Raw genomic sequence first — 25,987 nt, 5'->3', positions numbered from 1 at the left:
ATATTTTGTGTGGTTTAATGTTAAGGTTTAATGATGAGGTTCGTGTTCTACAGGTCCGTTGGTGTCCGGCCTTGTTTTTTTACATTAACATTAACAAAAAACAGCACATAATTGATAAGTTCACCATTAGCGAATGCTCTGAAGCACTGCACCATTCATTTACACCCAAGGAAACATGAATGTTTTTGGCAGGCTTTTTTTTTTATTCATCACGTGAATTGATTTTCCACATCCTTAATAAATGTGTTATCCTTTATGCATGATATAAAGTGACATTCAGGGTTACCTCCAATCCATCAGGAAGCCCACAGGCTAAAGGGGGTGAGAGAAAAGCCGGTTTAGAGGTGGTTTCACCAGAAGGAAAGTGGGACACAGACGAGGAAGCAGGGCCAGAACATGAGCACATTTATTAGTCTGAAGGAAAAATGGGGATTTAAAGGCCAGTTAATTTTTTCCTTTTCGGAAAACTTCAATACGCAAAAGTATGCATGTGGCAGATGAGGCATGATCTTGAAAACGTTTTGAGGTGAAATTTATTTGATATTAAGATACAATGTGTAGACTTTTATGGCACAAAAGAATCTACAAAAAAAAGAAAAAAGGCACAACATATTGTACATTCACTACTATGTCCCCTGAATATTCAAAAAAAAAAAGATCAGAAATATTTTTAAAAGCAAGATTTCTTTTTGATATAAATTTAAGTTTTAAGATTAACTCATGATCAAACTAGCTTTTCTGTCCTTTCCATACGAAGACTCCCTCTCCCTAAATCACTGCCTTGAGACAGATAGTGGAACCATTGTTTTGGCGGTAGTTTTCTGGCGGGTTTGGATTCCATAGACAGCAGGCGTTGAGGGTTTGCTAAAGAGACTTTGGGCACACTCCGGACTGAACTTGTTTACAAGGCAACGCTTCAGTCTTTGAGACTACATGGTATCTCCATACAGTAGAGGATTGATGGGTTTGTGTTTGCTTTCCCATGCATTTCTTTACAGGCTTAATCTAGACCACCTTCCATACCTCATGCCAGCGTATTGCCATCTTGCCCAAAACACAAACAGACATGCAGTACGACAACGGCACCTACCCTCCCTCGGACTACATGTGGATACCCAGCACTGAGTTGAAATGCACGACCGTCCTCCGAGAGCCGTCGCTTTCCTTTGAGGCACGCAGTCCGAGTCATGGGGTACAGAGGAAGGGATTAAAAAAACAAACAAAAAAACAGCAGCAAAATGAACCTTTTCGATTTCATGAAGAGGAACACCTGGGATAATGAGCCGACATGGCAAGCCCGTTTGTGAGATGCAAGCTTGAATGCATTCGGTTGAAAGAACGCCCGGGTATAGACGCAGTTCTCAAACCTGCAGCCCTACACAGCAAGAGCAACAAACTCACTTCATGGCTGGCCCCAGTCACCCCCTTCCCCCCCCCCCCCCCCCCCCACACACACACACACACACACACACACCCACCAGCAATTAAAAGACGACATTAACTCGGATTAGCAAACAAAACTTGACACACAAGGCGACAACGATCTTCCCTGCCCCTCGACAACAAAACCCTACACACAATCACTTTCATTCCTATTCGACGGCTCTCCCTCTCGTCTATGAACGTCAAACCCACGCATGCTAACCGTTAGCGGGCGATAGCGCCCCGACCGGGGAGAGAGGGAGAAGAGGTAGCGGGGGCCATGGAGGTAATTCTGCGGGGTACAGGGGGGGGGGGGGGGGGGGGGGGGGGGGTCATAGAGGGGTAAAGAAGGCAGGAATGTGTTGTGCTGCTGGTGATGTAGACTGCTGTAGGTGGAGGGAGGGAGGGAGGCTGCTGCAGTGTTGTAAACAGACCGAGCATTAGAGCGCAAACACACGAGTGGCCGTGGGGAAGTGGGGTTGTTTTTTCTCGCGGGCTCCTGTCCTCAGTGGCACCCCGGAGAACCAGTGTAGTAAGGCAGGCCTCAAGGGTGCACTGGGAGAGGAGTGCCGAGCAGAGAAGGGTGCTGGCTGGTGGTGAAAAAAACAAAACAAAAAAAAAAGTGGCTGGGCGTAGCACCATCTGTGGCTGTTTTTCTGGATGCGCGTTTCCCCCCAGGGAGATCCGCGAGGAAAGTGAGGGGGTTTGTTTTATGTACATCTGCGAGTGTGTTCGGAGACTCTCTGTGTGTGTTTGTTTTGAGGTGAGGGCCAATCATGGAGAGAGCTGCGGGCACTTTTTGAGAAGATCCATCCGTCAGCTGAACAAGCCTGCAGAGATCTGCCCAGAGTGAGCCTTTAGGAAGGATCAGTCACAGCGATGGCATCCAGCACACCTGGGTGAGGGGAAGCGTGCGCTAGTGGCCGTGCATGAATCCACTTGCGTTTGTGCTTGTGTCTATGCATGTGTGTGTATGCGTGTGTTCCTGTGTGTCATGTTGGCTCTTTTTGCTCGGGAGAGAAAGCGAATACCTGTGCGGACACGATTGTCAGTGTTAAAGAAATGCAATGCTTTGGGAAACCGGGCTGGACTGGTAGGTTAACAGGCATTAGTAATCTCTTAACGAAGGCCAAGGCAGGAAAATACATGATTAGGATGGAGCAGTCAGACCGATGCTTGGAAATACAGATCACTGTGCTACAGAGCAGCTCTAACAAGGGTGAGGTGACGACGACGGATGGGATGGCAGGAAGGCGTCTGTCTTATGAGGAATGTTTTGGAGACAAAAAGTGGCCACAAACTTGGGGTGAGGAGGAAGAGGGTGGGGGGGACAAATGGGGTGCAACCGACTACAGAGAAAGGGATTCCCCTGAGCAGAACAGAAAGGTGGGTCTAACGCCTGTTGCTGTGGAATCAAAGCAGGGTAAAAACGCTGAGAAGGTGCCGCTCTTCACCTCTCTCCCCGACGGCAAGGCCTCGCCAACGACGAGGCGCCGAGGGCAGACCCCCCTCGGTCCAAAAAGATCAAAATTAACCGGAGCCTTATCAGCTAAGATCGTGTCACTTTTTTCTAGAAATCAATTCCCCAGTGGATAGAAATGTCTATGATTGGGTGCAAGTCGGGGACCTGCTCCCTGGACCCCCTCCTCGGCAGCCTGAATCAGTCAAGGTGAAGGGGTCCCCCTGGGGGGGGAGAACCTCTTCGCAGTCTTCATCACTGTTGGCCTTATGGTCGTCCGTTTATAAAATCCGTGGGGTCCGTTCACTCGGCGGCCGCGCAGGTTCCTCGGACGTCCCCCTGTTTGCGGAGCTGTGGCGGGAGAGAGGGGAGAGACAGGGACACACGTGAGACATACTTTCCTCCTAACTCCTGGAGACTAACAAGTGGGGACAGGTCCGGAGATTGCATGCGTGCACAAGTGAAGTTCTGCCGGAACGGCCGCTAAATACTGTGAAGGTGGAGCGCTTTGGGTACGTTAACAGGCAGAACGCCGTTATTCTCTACCTCCGTCGAAAGATGATTCTTATTTCCCCCGTAATAAATCAAATGCAGTTTTTAGAGGTTATTTTTCCGACCAATAGTTGCTAAAACTGCTCTCGTCTCGGACCTTGTTTGTCTTGCGATAGATAAAAGCATCGCTTTCAGATTCTCCCACCCCAGGGCTGATGGCTCGAGAAAGTCAATTAGTGGTTCAATCTGATAGCCGAACACCTTAAATGGGACGGTTCAACTGTGGCCCTAAACAAAGGAACAGACAGGTCTGATGAAACGGACGGAGGATTTATCCCACCACTTCTCCATCCACTTCTCCCGGCCTCCCACCAGCCCCGTTCCTCAATCACAGCACAGCCCGCCTTTCTACTGCAGAATTCCATTTGTATGTTAATGAGAGCCATCTTGAAGACCCGTCTGCCCAACACACACACACACACACACACACACACACACACACACACACACACACACACACACACACACACACACACAGTTGTCCACCAGCTCATCAACGTGAGAACATCAGCACACCTCCAGGCTGCCCGTGCATTGGCTCCATAACCTGGTGGTCCCACTCACCCAGTGAAGGTTCACCACGGCTTCTTCAACCGCCCAGCCACCGACGGACATAGCTCCGGGCCGTTTAAGACACCGAGACCAAAGCTTACCTTAAGTGTGGGCTCTGTGAAGACCCTACGTAATGGGGCCTGTTCTGGTGGTTTTAGATGTAACCAGGGCCCTACTTGCTACAGCGACCCTGGCTGACCCTGGAGCCTAGGGGCTAAGCGCCCCGGCCTTCGCCCCCTAATCACAGCCTTCTTTGAAGGCACCTGCCTGTTGCCTTACTCAGGAGGGGGGGGGGAATGGCTAACACATGTCTGGGCAACCTGTGAGACTGTGGGGGCGGGGTTGGGGTCCAGGAACAAGGTACTGGTAGACGACAAGGAAAGTTTGAGCTGGGTCCGTTCTGGCCTGAATCTTTGTTCTCCTTATAAGGACAAAATATCTCAAAACTGCAATTTGCAGAGGAGCTGATGGTGGGGCCAGGATATTAAAGCCTTATTCAGAATGACTTCAGCAAGTCCAAAATAAAAAATATTGTTCCCGCTCTGACTGGAACTAGCTACTGTGATTCCTAGAGACGGGTACAATGCCCAGGTAGGCATCTTTTGTGAGTCATCGTCTCTCTGCACTTCAATATAGAAGGAGCTGTGGCGTCAGAGTGAAAGTGCACACAGACACGGTGGACCAATCAAACAGCCTATGACACCGCTGTTTAGAGTGAAGACGGTGGTAAGTGGAAACCGCTCGGGGGGAGGGGTGTGAAGACAAGCCTCAACGTGCCTACAGAAGGGGGAGACCCCTATACGTGCTTGGCAGGCTAGTGGCCTCCAGCGGGGTAAGACTTACACACTGCAAGCCACAGAACCTTCAGTCTGGCCTGGCTACTCTTCTGCAGCCTTGGTGCAGAGCCCTCCTTACGAATCTAGACACAGGAATCAGAAAAGACAACCCCGTAGGGTCAGTGGACCTAACGGGCATCTCGGCGACGAAGGGATCCCTTTGCACTGACATCTACAGAAGCTTGAGTCTTAACAGATGAAGGGGAGGCCTTTTGTTGCTGGAGAAGTGCAAGACAAAATGCAAGTGGCGCCGGTTCTCTAAAGGGAATGGCACATGCCCCACCCCCAATTTCTCATCTGTTTGTGCGAAAGTAATCGTAGTATCAAGAGTAGTAAAACCTCTAGCTTTCACTTCCTATATTCGGGCCATTGTGTCGAATATACAAATGTCATAGAGATACGCCCGTATACATTGTTTAAATATTTAGCCATGTACTCTCGTGTCGATTTTCTTTAGCACTGCAGGATTATGCCAAATGACTTTCCAGTTATGTAAATCCGAGACATAAAGTTGTCCTAGTTTGATTTAAGGTTTCACCTACACTTGCAGGGAAGGTAGAGTGACACATAATCACAATTTAAACGCTGTGACATGCACCCAGCTCGTTAACATCCAAGAAGCACCCTGTAGAATCTTATAGTGTCAAAGGAGCACATTCAGACAGTGGAGCTACAGCAGGTTAATATAGTGAAATGGTGACATTCAAACCTATTCAGGCATGAATGCAAATGCTAGGGATACACCGAAATTAAAATTCTTGGCCGAAACCGAATATACTGAAACAGTTGGCCGAAAGCCGAAACCAAATACTGAATGTGGCTTTTGCTGTTTTTCGTTCATCTCATCAGGTGCGCTCGGCTCTTTCTTCATCTCCGTGTATTGTCATTTAGTTGTTTACAAACTTACGTGCAGCTCTTTTTTAATCTCTCTTTTGATGAAGCGCACCTGGCTCATTCGGAACTGGTTGCTTATTTTTCTCACATCAGCAAAAATATAAATGTTCTGTATTTTTTTTTCTGCCTTTTTACTCCTTTGGCCTTGTTTTGGGCCATTTTCGGCCGAACATTTTCGGTGGCCGAATTTTCGGTGCATCCCTAGCAAATACATCAGTGTGTTTCAATTTGAGTCCTCTCTATAGTGCTGTTCCTGCACTCCTACACCAATCCTCACCAATTAACCAGATGAGACACCGGAATAAAAAAAAGTAAGAACCGTCCGCTGCGTTAATATCTCTGTGATGGCTTCACCGAGCCAAGCCGACGCAGATGGGACGAGCAAGGCTTCACAAGGCCTTCTGTGCACCTGGGGTCGGTGGCAGTTTGAGGTTCATGAAGGCGGCGGTTTACAGGGAATACAAACCTCCTCCAGCTCCTTCTGCGTCTCTGCCTCCATCCGCCGGATGTCCTCCATGGTCAGCTCCACCCACTTGTCGATCCAGCAGAAGAGCTGGCGGTGGAAGTTTGTAAAGATCCTCTTCTCTTGCTGGAAGATTGGGGAAAGCAGACGCGTGAGAGTCCCTCTGCCCAGACGTCATTCGTCGCCACAAATAAAAAAACTGCTTGAGACACAAATGGGGCCTCGTTGGGTAGAGCTAGGTAATGATGCCAGAAACCAAATGACTTGAAGTCCTTCAGAATCATGCAGTTTGTATTGGGATAGGATTTAGCTTCACTTTGTCACCGCACATGGAGACATTGAGAAATTGTCAGCAGTTAAAGGGCTGGAATATGCTAAATCAAAACTGTCTACAATGTACAGAGTTCACTGGATCGCAGTCTCCGATAACACGAAAAGACACATCTAAAATAAGATTAAGATTAACAACACCGGCGATAATAATCACATATCAGAGCATCAACCTTACAAACCTTGTGAATGAAGTTCTCCATCTTGGTCTGCATGCCCCACCACTTGAACTTGACTGTGACCAGTTTGTAGGCACACATCTTCGGGCAGTCTTTCTTATTGTCCAGCTCATTCTGTCGGCAAAGCAAGAGCGAAACAAACAGCAGAGTTATGCTTACTCCGTCTCCAAAATAGCACACAAACAAATATGCCCAAACGGCGAAAGTTAAGGCAAACTTTCGGAAATGCGGAAACACACCCGAGTAAAAAAACGATTTCATACTAATCGCTGTATGCAAATACGAAATGACAACAATTCCTAATGCTCTGGGTATGTAGCCTGCTGAAATAATTATCAATGAGGCCATGCGGCGCCCTGATAAAAGTCCCCCTAATCTACGACGCACTTTCTAAACCCATCTTTCCCTCGCACCCTCTTCCTCCAGCACTTCACAAGGAGACAGAGTGTGTGTGTGCGCGGGTGTGGGTGAGTAGGGAGCAGAGCAAAGTGGATAAACTCCAGATGAAGGCACCATTTCCCTGCCTGTGCCCTGACAGCGACACCGCTCCCGACAGGCGAGCCTTTGTGGCCGTCAAACGCCAGATAAAACGGCGCTCGCCCGGCGATAAAGGCGTCGCGCAAAGCGGGTTACATTATTAACACCTAGGACCGGCTTGTGCGACACACACACACATACACACACACACACACACACACACACACACACACACACACACACGTTTAATTAATCACTTCTTTCTGGCTCGGCATTCTAGGAGAAAATACACAGCTGCCTCAATCGACCCCGCCCCCCACAGTCACCCATACCGCCTATCACACAAGTGTTTGATGCTGCGATCACGGAGTCAAGCGATAGGGGTGGGGGGGTGGTGGTGGGGAGGGGGGGGGAGCAACATTTCTACATTTGTGGTGGATTTAGAAAAGTTCGGATCTCAAAAAAAAAAAGCATTAAAAAAAAAAGGAGAACTCGACATAAAAATGATTCCACATCAAAACGTTAACGGTGACATTTCTCCTCTCCCCCTCGCCGCGCCTCACTCAAAGCTGCAGTTTTCAGAAATACAAAGGCTACCGATATGCAACCATGTGTGCATGCAGAGATAGACAAGAGTTCCGCCGCGGCTCCCAGAGGCGGGGAGAAATTGCGCCTCTGTTCTCACTGAACTCATTTCCCCTTCTTGGAAAAAATAAAATAAGAAGTAAAAAGGTGCTTGTCCGCAGCGAATGGGAAAAGTGATCCAATTAAAAATCACACAAAAAGTTGTGCGCCTCTTATTTAGACTTCTTAAACGCCGTTTGGCTGCCTGGGTTCCACGGGAGCTTTGGAAAGTTTTCCATGATATAGTCCGGAGAGGCACCACTACAAAATGGAAACTCTGCTGAATCACACAGGGGCCGGCGCACGGGAGCAGGTGCGTGGACTGGCCAACACACGGTGGACAGACATACGGACGTCTGCCACCACCACGCTTTAGTTTCTCTACAAGCCCTCAAGTCAAAAGCGCTACTGTGTTAAATTGAAAACCAGTGACAGTCACATGTCCTCGAAGCACACACACACACACACACACACACACACACACACACACACACACACACACACACACACACACACACACACACACACACACACACACACACACACACACACACACACACACCTGCCAGTTGGGTCCGAGGGGTCCTCTGGCAGTCTTGACTGACTGGAACATGGCGGGATCCTCATCCGCCTTGTAATCCTGCACAGAGAAAGAGAGACGCATTCAGGACGTTGACATGGAAACAGCCACGAGAACCCCACCCTAGAGCCACAGTGTGTATGAGTCAAGGCCACCGGGGCCGGACTGGAGGCATCTCGGACCCGGGGCCCAGGCTCTGACTGGGGGATGGAGGGGAGCTCTACACACAGCGGTTCTAGAGAGCATGAGGGAAGGCAGCAGAAGACAACATCTTGCAGCCATACACAGCTGCAGCGGAACACCTATCGTGCAATAGAGCAAAACAACATAGTTTGTTTTGCACAGGGAGGGCTAAAACGCAACCCTGGTTCAACAGTGTTAAGGATATTTAAAAAAAAAAAAAGGAAAATAGGACAAAAAAAAACACACACAGACGCACAGAAATACACAAACATGAACTGTGTGTTGGACTTCATGCACACATTCAGACGTGCGCACCCTTAAACTTTCTTTGTTTGAGTCCCAGTTTCTTTTGAAAGGGCTCACAGAGAAGACTTCACACGACTGACAGGTAAAAATAAAAGTTAAAAACACACCACCAAAAACAAAAATAAATAAAATGGTTCTGAAATTAGTTTCGGCTCCAAGGGCCCAGCGACTTTTAATAAATCATGACCCGCCTGCAGGCGAAAACTACTTTTCAGGGTCGACACGGGGGCCAGGAGAGTGGAAGAGGACACACACACACACACACACACACAAAATGTAATTTGGATGCTCTGATGTTGAGAGCTCCATCACTATAACAATACACTTGCTGCACTAATGAGGTCTGTGAATCGATGTGCCGCGCTAGCCGAGGAGAGCTCCCCGTTCAAGGAGGATGCGGTGTGAGAGGCAGGAGAGCAGCCAGAAGGAGAGAGACGAGTGTGTTTGTCTTAGTTCCGGCGTATGCCTCGCGCTGTGAGCCTTAATTACACTAACAAACTCATCTATGCTGGCGGTTCGCCCCAGGCCCTGCAGCCATGCCTCAGGCTGGGTGCTGATAGGGCCCTCAGACACAACAGACTGCTCCAGCAAGGCAAACACGTCCGCCTCGTTAACACCACACACACACACACACACACACACACACACACACACACACACACACACACACACACACACACACACACACACACACACACACACACACACACACACACACACACACACACACACAATGTTGCTCAGGCAAATATCAGCAAGCACACGCACGCCACCGTTGCTGCTCAGGCAAATAACTGCCAACACACACACACACACACACACACACACACACACACACACACACACACACACACAGGAGTGTGCTTACCCACACGCAAACGGCCGAAATGAGGCAATGCCTTGTCAGGCACTGGCAACAGTGTGTAACATTTCTAACATCGGCGTAAGGAGGATAAACACGAGTCTGTGCATGTTTTATTTGGGAAGAGGTGAATGAAGAGATACACTGGCTAAAGAGTTGACCGTTCAGTAGACCAATGTTTAGGCTTTGGGAGATTGTTCAGTCCCATGAAGACTTTAGCCACAAGTACCTGCTACAGCTCATCACAGAGAACGCTCTACTCTGGTGGAGCAAAACAAATATCCATTTCATCCATCACTATACTTTCATCATGCTTAATAAACACCCAAGTAACAGGAACACGTTCACTGAGAAATGAATTGCACTGCGAGAGAGGAAATCTAGTGGTTATGGGGTTTGACTCTCAACCGAGAGTTGGCAGTCAACCAAAATGTCTGCATATTACCTGCAGACATCCTTGAGAAAAGCAGCCTCACGATATATTGACAGATGCATGACACGCATCTAAAAACAAGTCACTACTTCTGTTGCTTTTGAGAAGCACCTTGCTAATTAATGCTTCTATCAGGAGCCTACATTAATGATCATTTACTGGTAACAAGCGATCAACCTTTGTGCAACTTCTATTTCCCTGTAGATCTGCAGTAGGGAGATTGGATGGGCCCATTTCCCCTTGAAAGACTCTCTTAACAGTTTCCTTATACACTATGATATGCACTACAAGTTAACAGTTACTGAATCAATTAGGTTTGGTTAGGCATGCAATGAACAAGCATGTCCACACGGGGATGCCAGAGAGAGATTGCCATGAGGCATCAGAGGTTCAACCTACACTGGAATCCACTTGACTGTTGTCTGCGATGTCAATGGGCACCACGTCCACGGTCTTCCACGTGGCTTCATCCAGTTTGTGCACCTGCAACGCAACAACCAACACATCCTTATTAGGAGGACAGTCCACCACATTGGAGCCTACAGTATAATGGTGCGATCCAGTTGTATGGTACGCCCACCCGTACGAGTCGTAAGGTGTAAATCTCCCAGCTGTCTTGAGGCATTTCACAGAGGCACGCCCCATTTTGGTCGGTCCCACTCGGAATTCTGAGAGTATACCGAGTTCAATGGCTGCACCCGTAAAAAGATTTATTTTCTTTGTATTTGTACCACATTGGTCATTTTAAGGTAGATTTGAAATGTTCTTACACACATTGCTACTTTATTCCGGTCACCAATTTATGCATCGCACGGTCTTGCTGTGCGTGCAATACAATGTAAAGTTGTGTTGTTTGTTTTCGGGCTGGTTTGCTAAAGATGCTAATGTAAATAACATATATAATATAACAATAACAATGACTAGCCAATGAGAAACGGGAACGCTATAAGTGCTGCAAGCCAGGAAATGATGTCACATTCTCGCTAGAGCAGGACGGGCGTGCCAGTGTACCATACAAAAGGATCGCAGCATAAGCACCGGCCGGACCGCTCAATGTGGAAGAGCTCTGCAGGAGGACTCACGTTTTCTAGCAATCCAGTGTCTGGTTTGTGCCACGTCTCGATCTTGATGTAGAAGTCGTCTTTCATGTACTCGTTCTGAAATGCACATCAAAAGATTGACCTTTACTATTTCCGCTCACGGAATACGATGCTGATAAGAACCAGTTTCCCCTTTTTCCACTGGTAAATATGTGCCGTGCGTGCATTAATCTACTCACCGTCACAACTGGATGAACACCACACATGAGAGAAGAGGGGGACAAAGAGAGACAAATATGAGACATTTAAACACAAACAATACAATAAACACAAGGCATTCTACACCATACACACAGCATTCTACACAACACAAGGCATAAGGTCAAGGACATCTGGGGAACTGGGTAGAAGGACAGGAGAGGCCAGACTGAGCCAGGATGAGGGATCTCACTCACTAGTTCGGCAGTAGGGATAGGCATTCCAGGCGGTCTCGTGAAAGACCAGGGAGCCCTCGGGGGCAAGCATCTGCAGGTACTTGGGGACTTTGCTGCAGTACGGGGAAGAGGGAAGGGACAATCGTCACGCTTCGCCCACTTGTCTCATGCATGGTTTCAGTGTGGGGTAAACGCTGGGGCCCACTTCACACACAGATACAACACTGCCACTATGTGGCCACACAGCGCCATTACACTGCCCGTGGGGCTCTGGGCCATCATGTAGGTTGAGGGGTGAGGACGACGGTGGCCCGTTACCTTGCTAGATGGTAGACCTTGTGGGTGAACTGTCCCTTCTCCTCGTCCTTCTCGTAGGGCTCGTTCTTCAACACTTGAATACCCTCGCCGCCGCCAGTCTCATTTTTACTGGCCTCGGCCACCGAGAACAGCTGGCCCACCTGATACTGGAACAGCGGAAAACACGTCGCCTCAGCAAACAAGCGCTTTGTCAAACATCCCTTATCGACTAGGGAGTGGTGGGAACCTGGTTCCGTTATTGGGCTCTGTGAACTGAATGGTGTATGCTTCACAGATGTTCTGGTTTACACTAGCTGAATCAAGATAATTAGGAAAATGCACACAATAAGGAAAGCATTTTAATGGTGCCCAGATTTTCTGTTTGATACAACAGTTTAACTGATCAAAGGCGCTGTTGTGTTGATCACTTGGCCTCTGGAAGCTTGAGACATATACACAGAACCATCACATCTGCAGAATCAGTGCAAATAAAATCAAGTTGTGGTACCGTGAAACTCGAGGTTCAGAGGCTTACATAAGTGAGAACATGAGTTGGCAAGGTCAAAAGTCTATTCTGGTTGACTGTTGGCTCGCGAGTCAGGCACACCACACCCTGAGTTTACGAGCAATATTTGCATCTAAAACTCAAAACAAGTAAACACATTGCAGGCCAATATCCGCTTCCAAACCAATTTTTTTTTGTTTGGCTACACTTCTGTTGTGAAAAATGTTTCAGAAGGATTCTTTGGAGGGAGTCTCCTTTCCACGATACGAGTGGGCTTCAATAAGTGGGGCTAATTGCAGGAACATTACTATATAAGGCTAGAGCGGACAAGCCAGCATTTACCACAAACAAGGGAAACATCCACCCTAGCACTCGATCTCATTCTGAAAGGCTTATGTTAATACTTTGAATCAGCAGCCCATTATAAGCTGCTTGTTAACAAAGTCCTTACTAGTATCAGCGACAGGAGGGTCACGGAAAAATCAATTCAATACTAATCTTCTTTGCTAACATTGTGGGTTTCCGAGATACAGCCTAGGACAAATATTAAGACAAACAGAAGAACTCACCTCTTCAACACTACAAGGTAAAACCACACGGCTGGAGGGAAAAACAGAAAAATTAAAAACATTAGAAAACGTACAAAGTTGCACAAATCACAATTAAACAAATTAAACGCCTTTTCTGAACAACCACATGCATCGTTCAGGCTGAACTCTTAGAACTTGAATATGCTCTATACATCCAACGCATGACAGTTCTGCACAAAGCTCGTCACCAAAGAGGTATTCTGTGGTCAGACTTCCTGAGGAAAGAATTACTACCAGTACCCGTTTAGACTGTGCTGATTTCAGCTGAATGTGGCTTCTTCATCGTCACCGCACTCCAGGGCTAAACAGAGGCCTGAGAATGAGCAGGGCCTAGTGGTGTTTGAGGAGTGCCATGAGAAGAGCCAAGATGATACAAATGGTTGGCGGAACTATGTTAAAAGGTTTCCAAGCAGAGCTGTCCAAGGGATGTGTTCCACATCCAGATTTAGCAATAACTAACCAAAGTGGCTTATTATAGGAGAAATATGTTTGATTCAGTAAATAAACATTGGTTACATTCTTAGAGAGGTTTACGGCCATGTAAAGCATCAACATTGAAAACGGGGAATATTCCTGGAACAAAAACTAAAAACAACAACAACTGAGGTCTCCATTATGGTGCCATAGCAACTACAAGGGACGTGCCAACAGGAAAATGACACAATCTATCCTTGCTAAAAGGCTTGAATTTGAAAGGGTACACTTCCACAACACAGCTGGAATGATGAACAAAGTTTGAGGGGGGGGGGGACCAGGTCACAGATGGTACAGTCTACTGAGCTTTTCTATTTTACAAATAATTGCATTATTCACCTTCGACAATTTAGTCCTGATATCGCCAGCAGCATATTGATACTGTGACATCAAATCAGGAACCCCATTATGATGATTGGGCAATTGCATGGCATGATGTCTGCCTCGTCATTGCATTTCACAGTCAAGAGCAAGTCATTGAGTAGGCAACCAACTGACAGATTGTCAAATTCAGGTAAAGTTTAGACCATGACCAGCATCAGGTGTGACAGTAAACACTATTATTGCACTATCATTACTGTATATTGATCTTTGTGTATTTTAATTATAACCAAGATTCCTGGTAGAACTTAACAATTTGGTTAAATGAGTTCTTTTAATTTGGGATACATGAAACGCTTTTACAAGCCTCACAACAATAGGCCAAACCGCGAAACAAACAGTGGTGGTTGTATGGATTGTTTTTAAATGATCCACACCATGTCCTAATGACAGCTCGTGTTCAAAACACACCCTGCTGTTTGGTGGTCGGTACAGCCAACTGAAATACACACGCACAACAGCTCCCAACCGGGCAGTAGAATACTCAGTTCTTGAAATCTAAGATTAAAACAATAAAGAAAGCCCTCTTCGTAGTATGCGACAGCAATGCACTTAATACGTGCATCAATATAACATAACTAACGTTAGCAATGGAGCAAGATTTCGTTTCTGGAGATAGAGAGACTTGAAATAAATGGAGTCGAATATCTATAAATCCTCGGGCCATGGTCGTCCATTTACTCTGTGCGCTGCACTGACTGAGTTTCGTATCCCTATTTGAAACGATCGACTTGTTTTTAATGAACCTATCGGGTGAGCTAGCTAAAGTTAGTACCTATGCTAGCGTTAGCCACCAAGCTAACAAACCCAAACGACCAGCACAGACAGAAAGAACACAACACAGCTTCCCCTTCACCAAAAACAATCAAAACCGGGTTAACCCGAAGAAAACCCATGCACAAAACAATAATAAAAAAAAATCTTAATAAACGACTCCCATTTCCTTTCAGTGTGTTTCCGTTAGCCGCACCGTTAGGTTAGCTTAGCTAGCTCGTTAGTTAGCACTGCCCGGGTGTCAGGCTACCAACTCGGCGCGGACCCCCACACAGTGTCAACAAACGCGATCTCACGGTGTCATTGTCACAGGGAACACCCGAGTTCCACCACAACCCAGCCGGCGACCGCACCGCCGCTGTCACCCGGGACCAGCGGGGCTGTCAACGCCGGTAGGCCGGACCCAGACCCAGCTATTGAGCAATCCCTCCCTTCTCCTTCTTCCCCTCGTGTGTCATCCCCACATATACAGTCAAATATAAAGTTTACACTCTTGTTTAAACATCGACAGGATAACTAAAGATGACGTACATTCACTACTTGAATGAAGTGCCCTGCCCTGCTTTAGATCCGATGTGAAACAATCTGTAGATATTAAATTTTGCACTTACTATTCCTTGATGAGGACCATGGCAGCTTTTCGGTTTAGGTCTACTGTGTTCTCTCGCTGACGTCATGCGCCCTTATGAACGGCTCATGCGCGCTGGCAAGTGTTGCCAGATTGGGCCTGATTTCCCAGCCCAATCTGGCAACGCTGTCTGCAGCGCGCTGCAACCAGGAAATCAGTCTCAATCTCTGCGCTGTGATTGGCCGAGACCGAGGGGAAAGAGAGACCTTCCGTTGTGGGCGGCGAGACCTGACGTCCCCCGCGCTGCCGCCCCTGTCCACCGGAATGATTCCACACAGCTCACTAGGATTTCTAACACAGATTATGTTGAAAATGTGTGATGCATAGAGTGTGTTATGTAATGCAATGTTTGATAGAATCAGAATACGATAGACTGCTTTTTCTGTTTTTGTTTTTAACACTATGTGACTTTGTGTACATGTTGGGTGTGAGCTCATGTTGGTCATCTGTGAACTATATAGGATTCTAGGAATATGTGTTGAGGTGGCGGGTGCAATTTCTTTGATCCATACGTCCCCAATTAATATTTGGCTGGTAAATCACATGAGGACAGTACTACAAGAAAGCAAACATGATTTCTTTTTTATTTAAACCATTTACTGATAAATGACAGATGGTTGTCATGGAAATTCCATGTTCAATCTAAAAAAAATCATGGGCTAAAAAGTCATACATGGTAATTAACATTGAATAGCAAGAGAATGCATGCTTCGGAGCAGACACTCAATTCACAAAGAAATCAGGCAAAATGCCTTTTTGATTTCAATAAAAAATATTAAATCTTTTTTTCACTCTTTCATCTTTACATGGTACAGATTTCTTCACTTTTTTAATAATATAAAACGTGTAATACTGATTGTGAAACACTGGAATTAATTTACAAAACATAATAATTATAATATTAATAACAATAACAAACAATAACCATAACCATAATAGTTCAAAACAAAACCAAAACAGAATGAAGTAAAACAGTTAAGAGCTGCTGCATCTTGGCCCATACAGACAGCAAGGTTTTTGGAGGATTGGCATTTACATCTACCTGACACACAGTTACACACAAACACAGTATCAGGTCGTTGAGTATTTCTCATTGCCATTTTACAGTGTTATGGGCACAATGACAAGACACATTCCAAAGCATACATGTGCCTCTGGGGTTCACACTCATTGACCGACCAATCAAATGCTTTTTTTTAAACTGCGGACCGAGTTGGGCAGACTGACAGCGGAGCCTCATAAATTCCTTCCTCCTCCTCCACACCACGTAAATACCTTGTAAAAGTATAGGGCCATTTAAAGTGTCTCAGCATTTAGAGGAAGGGAAAAATCTGCCCGGTGACAGGAACTTGTACCCGTTGCCGGAAGGGAGTCGGATGGAGCGCGCACCAGGACTGCTGCTGGTGGAGATAGTGGGCGAGGGCGACACTTTCCGGTGTCCGTTGGACGAGTTCTTGCCCGTCCTGTCCAGCGACTGCAGCCCCAACTCCCGCAGCTCCAGGCTGTCCTGGCCGTCGCTTGGGGAGCAGCGACGCGGCGAGAGGTTGAGGAGGCTCAACACGTCTCTGTTGGTGGACCCCAGCACTCCCGGGGCCCCGTGCACGGCCTTCACAGGCCCCAGGTGGTGGTGGTGGTGGTGGTGGTGGTGGTGCTGCTGCTGATGCTGCTGCTGCGCCGCCGCCGCGTTGGCCCAGAAGGTCTTGAGATTGTGGATGGCTTGGACCTTCTCGTCGATGACCCCCCTCCTCAGCCGGTCCAGGTCGGGGACGGCGTCGTTGGTCGAGGTGGAGCAGGCCGAGCCGGTGGAGGAGTAGGACAGGGCGGGGGACGGGGCGCTGCCGGCCGGGGACTGGTGGCCCGAGCTGGGGGACACGTTGCTGGGGGAACGGGAGATGTGGCCGCTGTACGGGGAGCTGGGGTACTTCAGCTTGAACGCGGCGTGGCTGTCCAGGGAAGGCGAGGGGTGGCTGCCGTCCCGCTGGGAGGACTCTGAGGCGGCGGGGCTGTTGTACCCCGAGCTGATCTTCTGCAGGGAGGACGAGCGGGACGGGGGTTTGGGCCGCGGCGACGACTGCGCCCGGCCGCTGGCGCTGCTGCCGGGCCGGCTGAAGGCGCTGCTCTCCGACGAGCGGAAGGCGCTGCTCCGCGCCGAGGCGTTCCCCGCCGCGCCCGCCGCCGCCGCCGCCGCCCCCGCCCGCTGCAGGCTGCCCACCGCCCGCAGGTGGCTCTGGGTCTCCTCCAGGATCTTCTGGGCCAGCTCCTGGGGGTCCAAGGGGACCGTCTTCTCCTCCTGGGACTTGACCGTGCTGTCCGTCTCCGTGCTGGACTGGTCCGACTCGCCCGTGTCCGAGCTGCTCACCTTGCCCACCTTCTGGAAGGGCGAGTTGGGCCCGGGCGCCAGGCAGGTCTTCACGGGGGAGGTGGGCGTGCTGACGCTACCCCTGGAGGACACGGACACGGCGTAGCCCCTCCCGGCGGCGGCGCCCGGCCCGCACGCGACCCCCCGGCCCCCGCGGTGGTGGCGCTGGCCGTGTCCCGGGGGGAGGGGTAGGGAGTCGCAGTGGCTCCCCAGGGGCTCGCTGCTGATGATGGAGAAGCCCTCGTACTCCTCCTCCTCGCCGCGCCCGGCGCCCCCCGCGGCGGTGGCGGCCCCGTGGGGGGAGGACCGGCTGCGGGGCACGTGGGGGTGTTTGTGGACGGCGTAGTGCGCCGTGGCGCCGCTGCGCTGCCGGTGGCTCAGGAAGTCGCAGTCCGACTTGGAGGCGAAGCTCATGGTGGAGGCCACGGAGCTCAGGCTGTAGACGGAGATGGCGTCCGAGGCCAGATTGTCCAGGCACGGGGGGGAGAAGGGCAGGCTGGGGTAGCCCACGGGCAGGGGGTTGGAGACGGACTGGGCAGACGCCAGGGATTCCAGGGATGAAGAGCTGTCCAGGCTCAGGCGCTTGGGCAGTTCTGTCGAGTCTTGAAAAGACAAAAAAAAAACAATGTGTTCAGGGAGCCGTAAAAGAACAGTCGCATACCAATATTTTATCATATTAATATGGCTTTGACAGTTATTAGTATTTAATTGAAATAAATACAAAATCTTACCAAAGAGTGCGAGCAGAGACTGGAGGGCAAAGTGCAAGGTGCGACGATTGGCTAGTTTGCCTGTTTTGAGCACCACCTCCTCCTGGCCTACCTCACACAGGTCGAAGCCTGCATGTTGAAGAATAACAAAGAGCATGACCTTTACGAAGCCCACAGGTTATCTCGGTGTGTGTGTGTGTGTGTGTGTGGTTGTGCACACTTGCATACGTGCCTGAGTGCATGTGTCTGTGCGCGCGTGTGTGTGTGTGGGGGTATTAAGGCATCACTTTGCCACTGTTGCCACTGATAACCACTTGTTTGTGGTGACAGTGAAGACAGTGACAGTGATTTGGCAGAATCGTTTGGGTTCACTCTAAATGTGACTTGTTAGCATAGGGTGACTGACCCAGGGCGGCGAGGAACTCATGGCATCCTGGCAGCCTCCAGAGCTGAACGCTGATGGACACCTGAATGGGAAGCAAGGAGAAGTCCTGCTCCTTCTCCCCGGTCTGGAGTTGGACTAGCACCTGGTGAAGCTGGACACGGGAAGAGGAGAGAGAGGAGATTAATGGGTGAATAACTAAATAAAAAAAATCCATTAAAATACTGAATATGAGGGATTTGGTGAAATGAACAATGGTAAGTTTATCTGTTAAACAAACTTGTGTTTAATGTCCTAGCCATTGTGTTGGCGTTTATATAGAGGTACAAAAGCGCGATCAAACGCACTGACGAACCCACCCAACCCATCGTATTGGAGAAACAAAGGTACATTTAGATGTACAGACGTTTGGCCTTTTGGTTGTTGCCTTGATTCAATGGTTCCTTATGGTGAACACAATAGGAGCAATGTCTAAAAGCAATGAGGCTTTGTAACAAATCTGTTCCCTGCTCGGCTGGTGTATGTACACGTGCCCTGAGCACACACTGTTTTGCCTGTTTTGTTGTGGGATTATATGACCCGTAACAGAGACACCTTTGTCAAACTTGATGTAACCCCTTTAGTAAGTGAAAACAGGGGCTTTGTCTCCACCCCTCCACAGGATTATAATGTTCCATTTTCTTTCTTTACATCAGCTTTTACATCGCCCCTTCCCATGACCACCACTGCATTCCTCTGACCTGGAATTCACCAGGCTTGTGAATCTTACGTCAAAGCCCCCCTTAATCCTAAAGACCACTGAGAAGCAAGAGAAGAAATGCGCAGAGACGCCTCAAAAGTGGACTATCTCTACAGCACCACGGCACGTAGCATACTACACACATTTGCATCAGTGCATGATGAGCGACTGCATTGCAGTTTGTAAAGAAGCGAAGCATGGCGAATGAGTGTCCTGCAAAACTGTCGGCATTGGTGGGGAGGAGTGGGATGGGAGATGGAAGTGTAGGAAGCTGAAGACACACTTACCATTCCCACCATATTTTTAACAGCCTTTATATCGTGGGTTAGGGGAAGGGGAAGAGAGAATATAGAAACACAAAATTTGTTTTAATAGCATGCAGTTTTGAGTTTTGTTTCTGCCAAGGGTAAAAGGGTGCAACAGAGAAAGGAAAACAGCAACAAAGGAATGTCTTATACTGTCTCTACCCTTACGTTTGACCACCTCGTCTTAAGTCACAAACTGAATCATGGCAGCACTCTCTTGCTACGCAGTGATGCATAAACAAAGCATGTGCTTTTTTGTGTGAGTCGTCAACATCATCCAAAGCCAGCTCTTCAGTACCCGCAGTAAATCTTAGCATGTGATGACCGCAAGTTACACGAGAGAACAGAGGAAATCACAACAGCGTCAAATTAATCCTCCACAGTCACGAGGTGTAGAGCAGGGGGGTGAAGGCTTGCCTCCCCCACGTAGGAGGGAGGGGGGGGGGTTCTACCAGTTGGGATTCATTGCAACCATTAACACTGTTTTAAAGGCGCCGTTAGCTGCCAGTGGGTCATGGTGTCTAACTCGTACTGACGCATCGGGGCTGGGCCGTGATATCCTGCCAGCGCTTTGTTCCTCTTTGAACCTTTTTCGCTCCAAAGGCTCGTCAACATTTCAGCAAAAAGCGGGAAAAAAAGCAAAAGCGGCAAAGATCGCTTTCATTACCCATTATCACAAAATGTCAACGCCGTCAAAGACCTTAGTGAAGCGTGTTAATTTAATAAGCCGGTGCTGCGGATATATTATTATTACAGCGGTGAAACTTACCCGGTTGATGAGCTGTTCGCCGGCCTCTGAGGCGGTGATGAGTTTGCACAAAGCCTGGAGAGCAGGGGGAGGCAGACCTGAGGGACGGGGGATCAAAGAGAAACCTTTGTTAACCACACTCCCACATACACACACACTAACACACACACACACACATGGACCAGTCATCACACTGACTAAGGAGCACAAAAGGGAACAGGTGGCTGTTGTTCTAGTTTCGCTACAAAGCAATTTCTGTAGAGCGAGTCAGAAACTATTTCCAGCCATCATGACAAGCAAACAAATCAATCTAACATAGTCATATATTCTGGATTGTTCCGGAACAATCTGGATGTCGGCGTAGGCCTGAGATAGCTGGTGGCTACAGTGTTAGCTTGTGTCCGGGAGAGACTGTAGGGGCTTCGTACCCAGCAGAGACTGCAGGGTGGTGCTGCACTGTTGGAGCCGGTCCCCGGGGTCGGCGGTGGGGAAGAAGACGGCGGCAGGGATCCCGGGGCCGGCCGAGTCCAGGCGGAAGCCCACGGCGGTGAGCAGGGCCTGCCAGCCCGGCACGCCGCACACCTTGTTCTCCACGCTCTGCTGGGACGTGTACATGGAGTTACGCTGGCCATTCTGGATCCTCTGGAGGGACTTCTCCACCTGGACACGGACACGAGAGAACACGACAGGCGGTGAGTGGTTAGGCTACTCATCCTGCATTCAGCAGTCTTACTACTCTCACACCTCGAACCTTCTAGATTTCAAAGTAAAAGTCCTCACATGGTATCGATTGTCAAACCAAATCTGTTTACCAACGACCACAACCTTGAGAGTATGAACAATGTGTGGGATAAAGCAAAATAAATACGCTCTTCTTAAACCTGATCTGAATTTTCCAGCGTGTATCTGCATTGGACCCTTCTTTCTACCTGTGGTGTGTGTGTGTGTGTGTGTGTGTGTGTGTGTGTGTGTGTTTGTCCACTCACCAGGTGAAGCAACACTCGCAGGGCGTCCCGCGCTTGTTGAGGATACTGCAGGATATCGGCCAGAGCCTGGCCAATCAGCGACGAGGGGCTGTTCAGCTTCACGTCGTTACCGATCAGCATGTAGCCTGAGGGACACACACACAGAGAGGACAATGGAAGACCAGCCTCTCTGACTGAGGATGTACCATGTGTGTGCGAGGGGGCGGAGTCTCCTACCTGCCCAGTTGGACGGGTGCGAGTACTGCTTGCTGTTCTGGACGGCCTTCATGGCGTCGGCCAGCGCGGCGCTGGCCTTGGTCCCGTTGAGCAGGGCGGTGTAGAAGGCGTGGACGAAGGCCTTGGAGGCGGCCGTGGGCACGGGCCACAAGGACACCAGGACGCACTGCGCCCCCGCCGCCAGGAAGGCCCGGGTCAGCCCCACCACGCCGTCCGCCGTCACCTTGCTGCTGGACTCCTGGTACGACCTGTACACACGCGCAGGCACACGCACACACACACACACACACACGTACACACACACAGGCACGCAGGCACATACACGCAGGCACATGAACCCACGCACACACACATGCACACACACACACACAAACACACGCAGGGACACACACACACACACACATATGCACACACACACACACACACATTAACACAAACACAAACCCACACGCACATGCAAAAAAACACACACAAAAAAGAACAGCAAAGATTAGAAAAATGAATATGCCAAAGTATTGATTTCAGGTAAGTCCGCTTGGAACAACACATTCCCCCCCCCCCCTGCCCCTTTCTCCACCCCCTGTCCGGCCAGCTTACCCCAGCACCACCAGCTTGACGGGCAGCCTCAGGTCCAGGATGTCGGCGGCGGTCAGCAGGAACTCCTGCAGCGGCGGGCTGTCGCAGATGCTCTCCACGTCGCTGCCGTCGTCCTGCATGTGCAGCGACTCGGGGATGGTGTAGCTGCTCCCGAACGAGCCCTTCCTCCCCCGGCCGCCGCCGCCGCCGCCCCGCCTCCCGCCGCCGCTGCCGCCGCCCCTCCCCCCGGGCGTCCCCACGCCCCCCGGGCCCGACGGCCCGCTCTCGGGGTTGGGCGTGAGCACCAGGGCGGCCAGCTTCCAGGAGATGTGGGTGGCGAAGTGGGCGCACTCGGCCTGGCCCAGGGCGCTCATCACCCTCTCCTTGGTGGCCACGGCGCCGGCCAGCGGCTGGCAGCCCAGCAGCTCGGCCACCATCAGGGCCTCCTCCTCCGCCGAGGGCATGGGCCCCCACAGCCAGCGGTCCATCACGGGCGAGGGCAGCCGCGGGTTACCCACCACCGCCGCCATGGAGACGCCCCCGCAGGGAGCGGGACCGGCCCGGCGAGGGTGACTCTGTCGGGGGGGAGAGAAACAGGAGTCAATACAACAGGTTCTGCTCCACTCAACCACAGCAGCAAATCAACAAAAGCCCCGAAAGGAGATTTGAGGTGAGACCTTGGAGCTGGCTCCGAGGCCGTGGATGGAGGGCACCGCGATGAGGCTGAAGCGCTCGTACAGGTACTCGTTGGAGGAGCTGCCCTTGAGCAAGGCGAAGGGGATGAGGTACAGCTCCCCCTCCAGCACCATCACCAGCTGCCTGTGTCGGCCCACGGGGCCGCTGGAGTGCATCAGACCCTGCGGAGGAGGACAACCCGGGTCAGCGTGCGCCACACACACACCGCGCACAGCAACGGCTCATGGGGCCGGCTCAGCCGGTTGACTCGGTGATCTGAAGGTTTCTAGGTTCGATCCCCGGTTCCTCCTAGCTTAGAGTGTCCAGGTGTCCCTGAGCGAGGCGCCATGGTTGGCTCCGTCAGTATGTGAATGTTTACGTGAGGTGTTTCGATGAATCGCTTTCGGATAAAAGCGCCTGCTAAATGCCCTGGATGTAACCGTGAATGAGTTGGACCACAACACAAACACAGGATCTCTTGCTGGTCTCTTTGTCTCCGTTACTAGTGACTTTGGCTCACCCCTTCCATCGGCGCGATGAGCAGGTCGTAGAGGGCCCGCAGTGGGGGCTTGCCCAGGTTGCTGGAGCACCGAGAGAGGGACGAGGACCCGTCCTTAGCGGGGGACATGGTGTTGCTGAACAGGCTGGTCATACTCTGGCAGCTCCTGGGGTTTGCACGACGCACGGGAAAAATAAAAGGGAAAGGAAGACGTTTTATTTTCTATGCACCACAAAATTCCTTCGTTCGCGGCTACTATTATCTACTATCTATTTCTGGAGTTCTCATGTGCAAGAGTCGTGCTTGAGAGAGATTAGGGAGTTTGTTCTCTGTCGATATATTTGGAGAATGGCACATACTGTTAAATTAAATGTAACTTAATTAACCTGTTTATGTATGTAAGTACAATATGTATGTATGCATGTATGTATGTATGTATGTATGTATGTATGTATGTATGTATGTATGTATGTATGTATGTATGTATGTATGTATGTATGTATGTATGTATGTATGTATGTATGTATGTATGTATGCATGCATGCATGCATGCATGCATGCATGCATGCATGTATGTATGTATGTATGTACGTATGTACGTATGTACAGTATGTACGACAAATGCACTTGGGCAGAGGCAATTATTGTTTATTACAACCCACAGTACAATCTCTTGCGCTATCTCTATTATCTCTCTCTACATTTTGGACTTTACTACTACAGATGTACTATCAGTTTTTTTCTCCCAATAACACACATTGCAGATTAGTATCCCTCTACAGATATGGCCTTTTCCCTTGATCAGAGTTCACTCACTAATCTGCGCTACACACCGCTGCATGCTCTGTACGTGTGGATCTATGCCTTGGGGACATGCTAGTGGTTGGCCAGACATTGGCAGCATGTGAATACGCCTGCATGTTAAACCATCAGGAAGTGTTCCTGCTGCTGGTAATGGGCTTTGCAGTAGTACTGGCGACGTATTTGGCAAGGGCCATTGATGGGTTTTCCTGCATAGGATTGCATTAGATAATGCATTTTTGCATACGATTGTTTGTTTGTAATAATACTATGACAAAGAGAGATGGCTCAAAACACTGGATCCTCTCTTCTCTCCCCCGTGCAGAAAGGTCCAAAGATGGGCTGCAGTCTCACACATTGAGAGACGAAAAATGCTACGAGCCTCTTTCAAAACAGCAGTAATGATCTTTCCAACAGCAGGTGATCTATGTAATATCAAGAGGATTCGCAGAGGGACACTCCCAGTTCTGAGCGAACATGAAATGTCATGATACAAACATCCACTAGATGGCAGTGTAGCACCATGTCAATGCGTCCCGTAAAGGTTAGTCACACTACACGCTATCGACCTCAAAGGATCGTCCCAGGATGTGCATAAGATGAGGGGATTCTACTCAAATGGTCTCTGCCCCACTTATCGCTGGTATCCCGACATTAAAGCAGTCCAGGCCACGACGTAGATCCTGATCATGAGGCAGATGGTTAAGTGACACCAAGGGCCTCCCCGGCAAACAAACTGCCACGCTTTTAAAGCATTCACCAAAAAATCAATCTCACTCTGATTAGCAGCCGACTACTAATGGAGATCCCGCTGTGTCACATGAATGACAACTTCCTGCCCGGGCGGCGGTGCGCGCCACGCTGAGAACAGCCCCCAATTTGGCTGCGGGGTTAGAGAGCTCTAGATACCGCAGACAGCAGAGCAACGTGTCACCGCCCTCCATCTGCTCCACCAGCCAGTAGGGCCGCAGGGCTCCGTCCGGGCCCACAGACTGCTCTCCAAGCCTGCTGCTGCCTGCCTTCAGGCCTCTGGCTCACCCCAATCACCAGCCCCCTCCTCCTGGCCCAGCAACTCGCTCTCTCTCGCTCTGTCGCTCTCTCTCTCTGTCTGTCTGTCTGTCTGTCTGTCTCCATTTCTCTCTCTCTGACTGTCCGTTGATCTGCCTGTCTGCCTCCACCTCTCTCTCCCTGTCTGTCTGTCTGTCTCCCTCCATCTCTCTCTCTCTCCCGGTCTGTCTGTCTGCCTACGTCTCACTCTCTTTATCTGTCTCCCCCTGTCTGTCTGTAAGTCTGTCTGTCTGCCTCCATCTCCCTCTCGCTCTCTCTTACTCTCCCTCACTCTCTCTCGCACTCTGTCTCTCTCTCACTGTGTCTCTACCAGGCATGCACGAGCGAGACTAAGGGAAAACAAACAGCCGTTTGTTAGCCTGACAGGAGACTGAAGAGGGGACACAAAGCCCTGAGTGGGGGGAAAGTTAGGTGTCAAGTGTGGAGGCAAAGGGGCATGGAAGGGGTGAAGTGGGGGCCCGGGTGCTTGTCCTTCAAAGGAAGCGACTACGTAGCAACTAGCTAGGTGGCCGAGTGCTCACAAGGGTCGGCCCTTTAGCTATCGATCCGTGGCATTCCCAACCGTGTGTTCATGGACCTTGTTCTGCGGTATTTAACCGGGCGTCCTCTGACACCTGTCACGCTCATGACGACCCCATAATTTTCCTT

The 25,987-nt window shown here is 49.8% G+C and overlaps 2 protein-coding genes across 3 annotated transcripts in view; both read right to left on the bottom strand.

The window, feature by feature from the left end:
* Positions 1–390: 390 nt before the first annotated feature.
* Positions 391–15,319, bottom strand: LOC307087383 (phosphatidylinositol transfer protein beta isoform-like). Its single transcript, XM_079752946.1, has 11 exons — positions 15,259–15,319; positions 12,998–13,028; positions 11,945–12,090; positions 11,648–11,739; positions 11,432–11,439; positions 11,235–11,309; positions 10,552–10,635; positions 8,351–8,428; positions 6,691–6,801; positions 6,182–6,304; positions 391–3,232 (listed from the first exon to the last, which is right to left on the bottom strand). Exons 1-11 carry the CDS (start codon positions 15,276–15,278, stop codon positions 3,185–3,187), a joined length of 816 nt encoding a protein of 271 aa, XP_079609072.1. The 5' UTR covers positions 15,279–15,319; the 3' UTR covers positions 391–3,184.
* A 522-nt stretch (positions 15,320–15,841) lies between these two features.
* LOC307081288 (tetratricopeptide repeat protein 28-like) overlaps positions 15,842–25,987 on the bottom strand; it is a gene marked incomplete at its 5' end in the record, with an annotated part of 178,628 nt that continues 168,482 nt past the window's right edge. The window contains 11 exons of one of the 2 annotated variants that reach the window (XM_079744400.1): positions 15,842–18,236; positions 18,366–18,473; positions 18,751–18,880; positions 19,753–19,776; positions 20,540–20,616; positions 20,947–21,178; positions 21,505–21,629; positions 21,721–21,968; positions 22,318–22,871; positions 22,974–23,153; positions 23,492–23,636. In XM_079744400.1, the coding sequence (XP_079600526.1) occupies positions 16,582–18,236; positions 18,366–18,473; positions 18,751–18,880; positions 19,753–19,776; positions 20,540–20,616; positions 20,947–21,178; positions 21,505–21,629; positions 21,721–21,968; positions 22,318–22,871; positions 22,974–23,153; positions 23,492–23,636 (3,478 nt within the window). In that variant the 3' untranslated portion in view covers positions 15,842–16,581. The remainder of the gene's footprint in view (positions 18,237–18,365; positions 18,474–18,750; positions 18,881–19,752; positions 19,777–20,539; positions 20,617–20,946; positions 21,179–21,504; positions 21,630–21,720; positions 21,969–22,317; positions 22,872–22,973; positions 23,154–23,491; positions 23,637–25,987) is intronic. The other variant, XM_079744401.1, reaches the window with a different exon arrangement.

The sequence above is a fragment of the Pollachius pollachius genome (assembly GCF_949987615.1).
Source record: "Pollachius pollachius genome assembly, chromosome: 1".
Lineage (NCBI taxonomy): Eukaryota > Metazoa > Chordata > Actinopteri > Gadiformes > Gadidae > Pollachius > Pollachius pollachius.
This window is presented reverse-complemented; position numbering and strand designations above follow the sequence as displayed.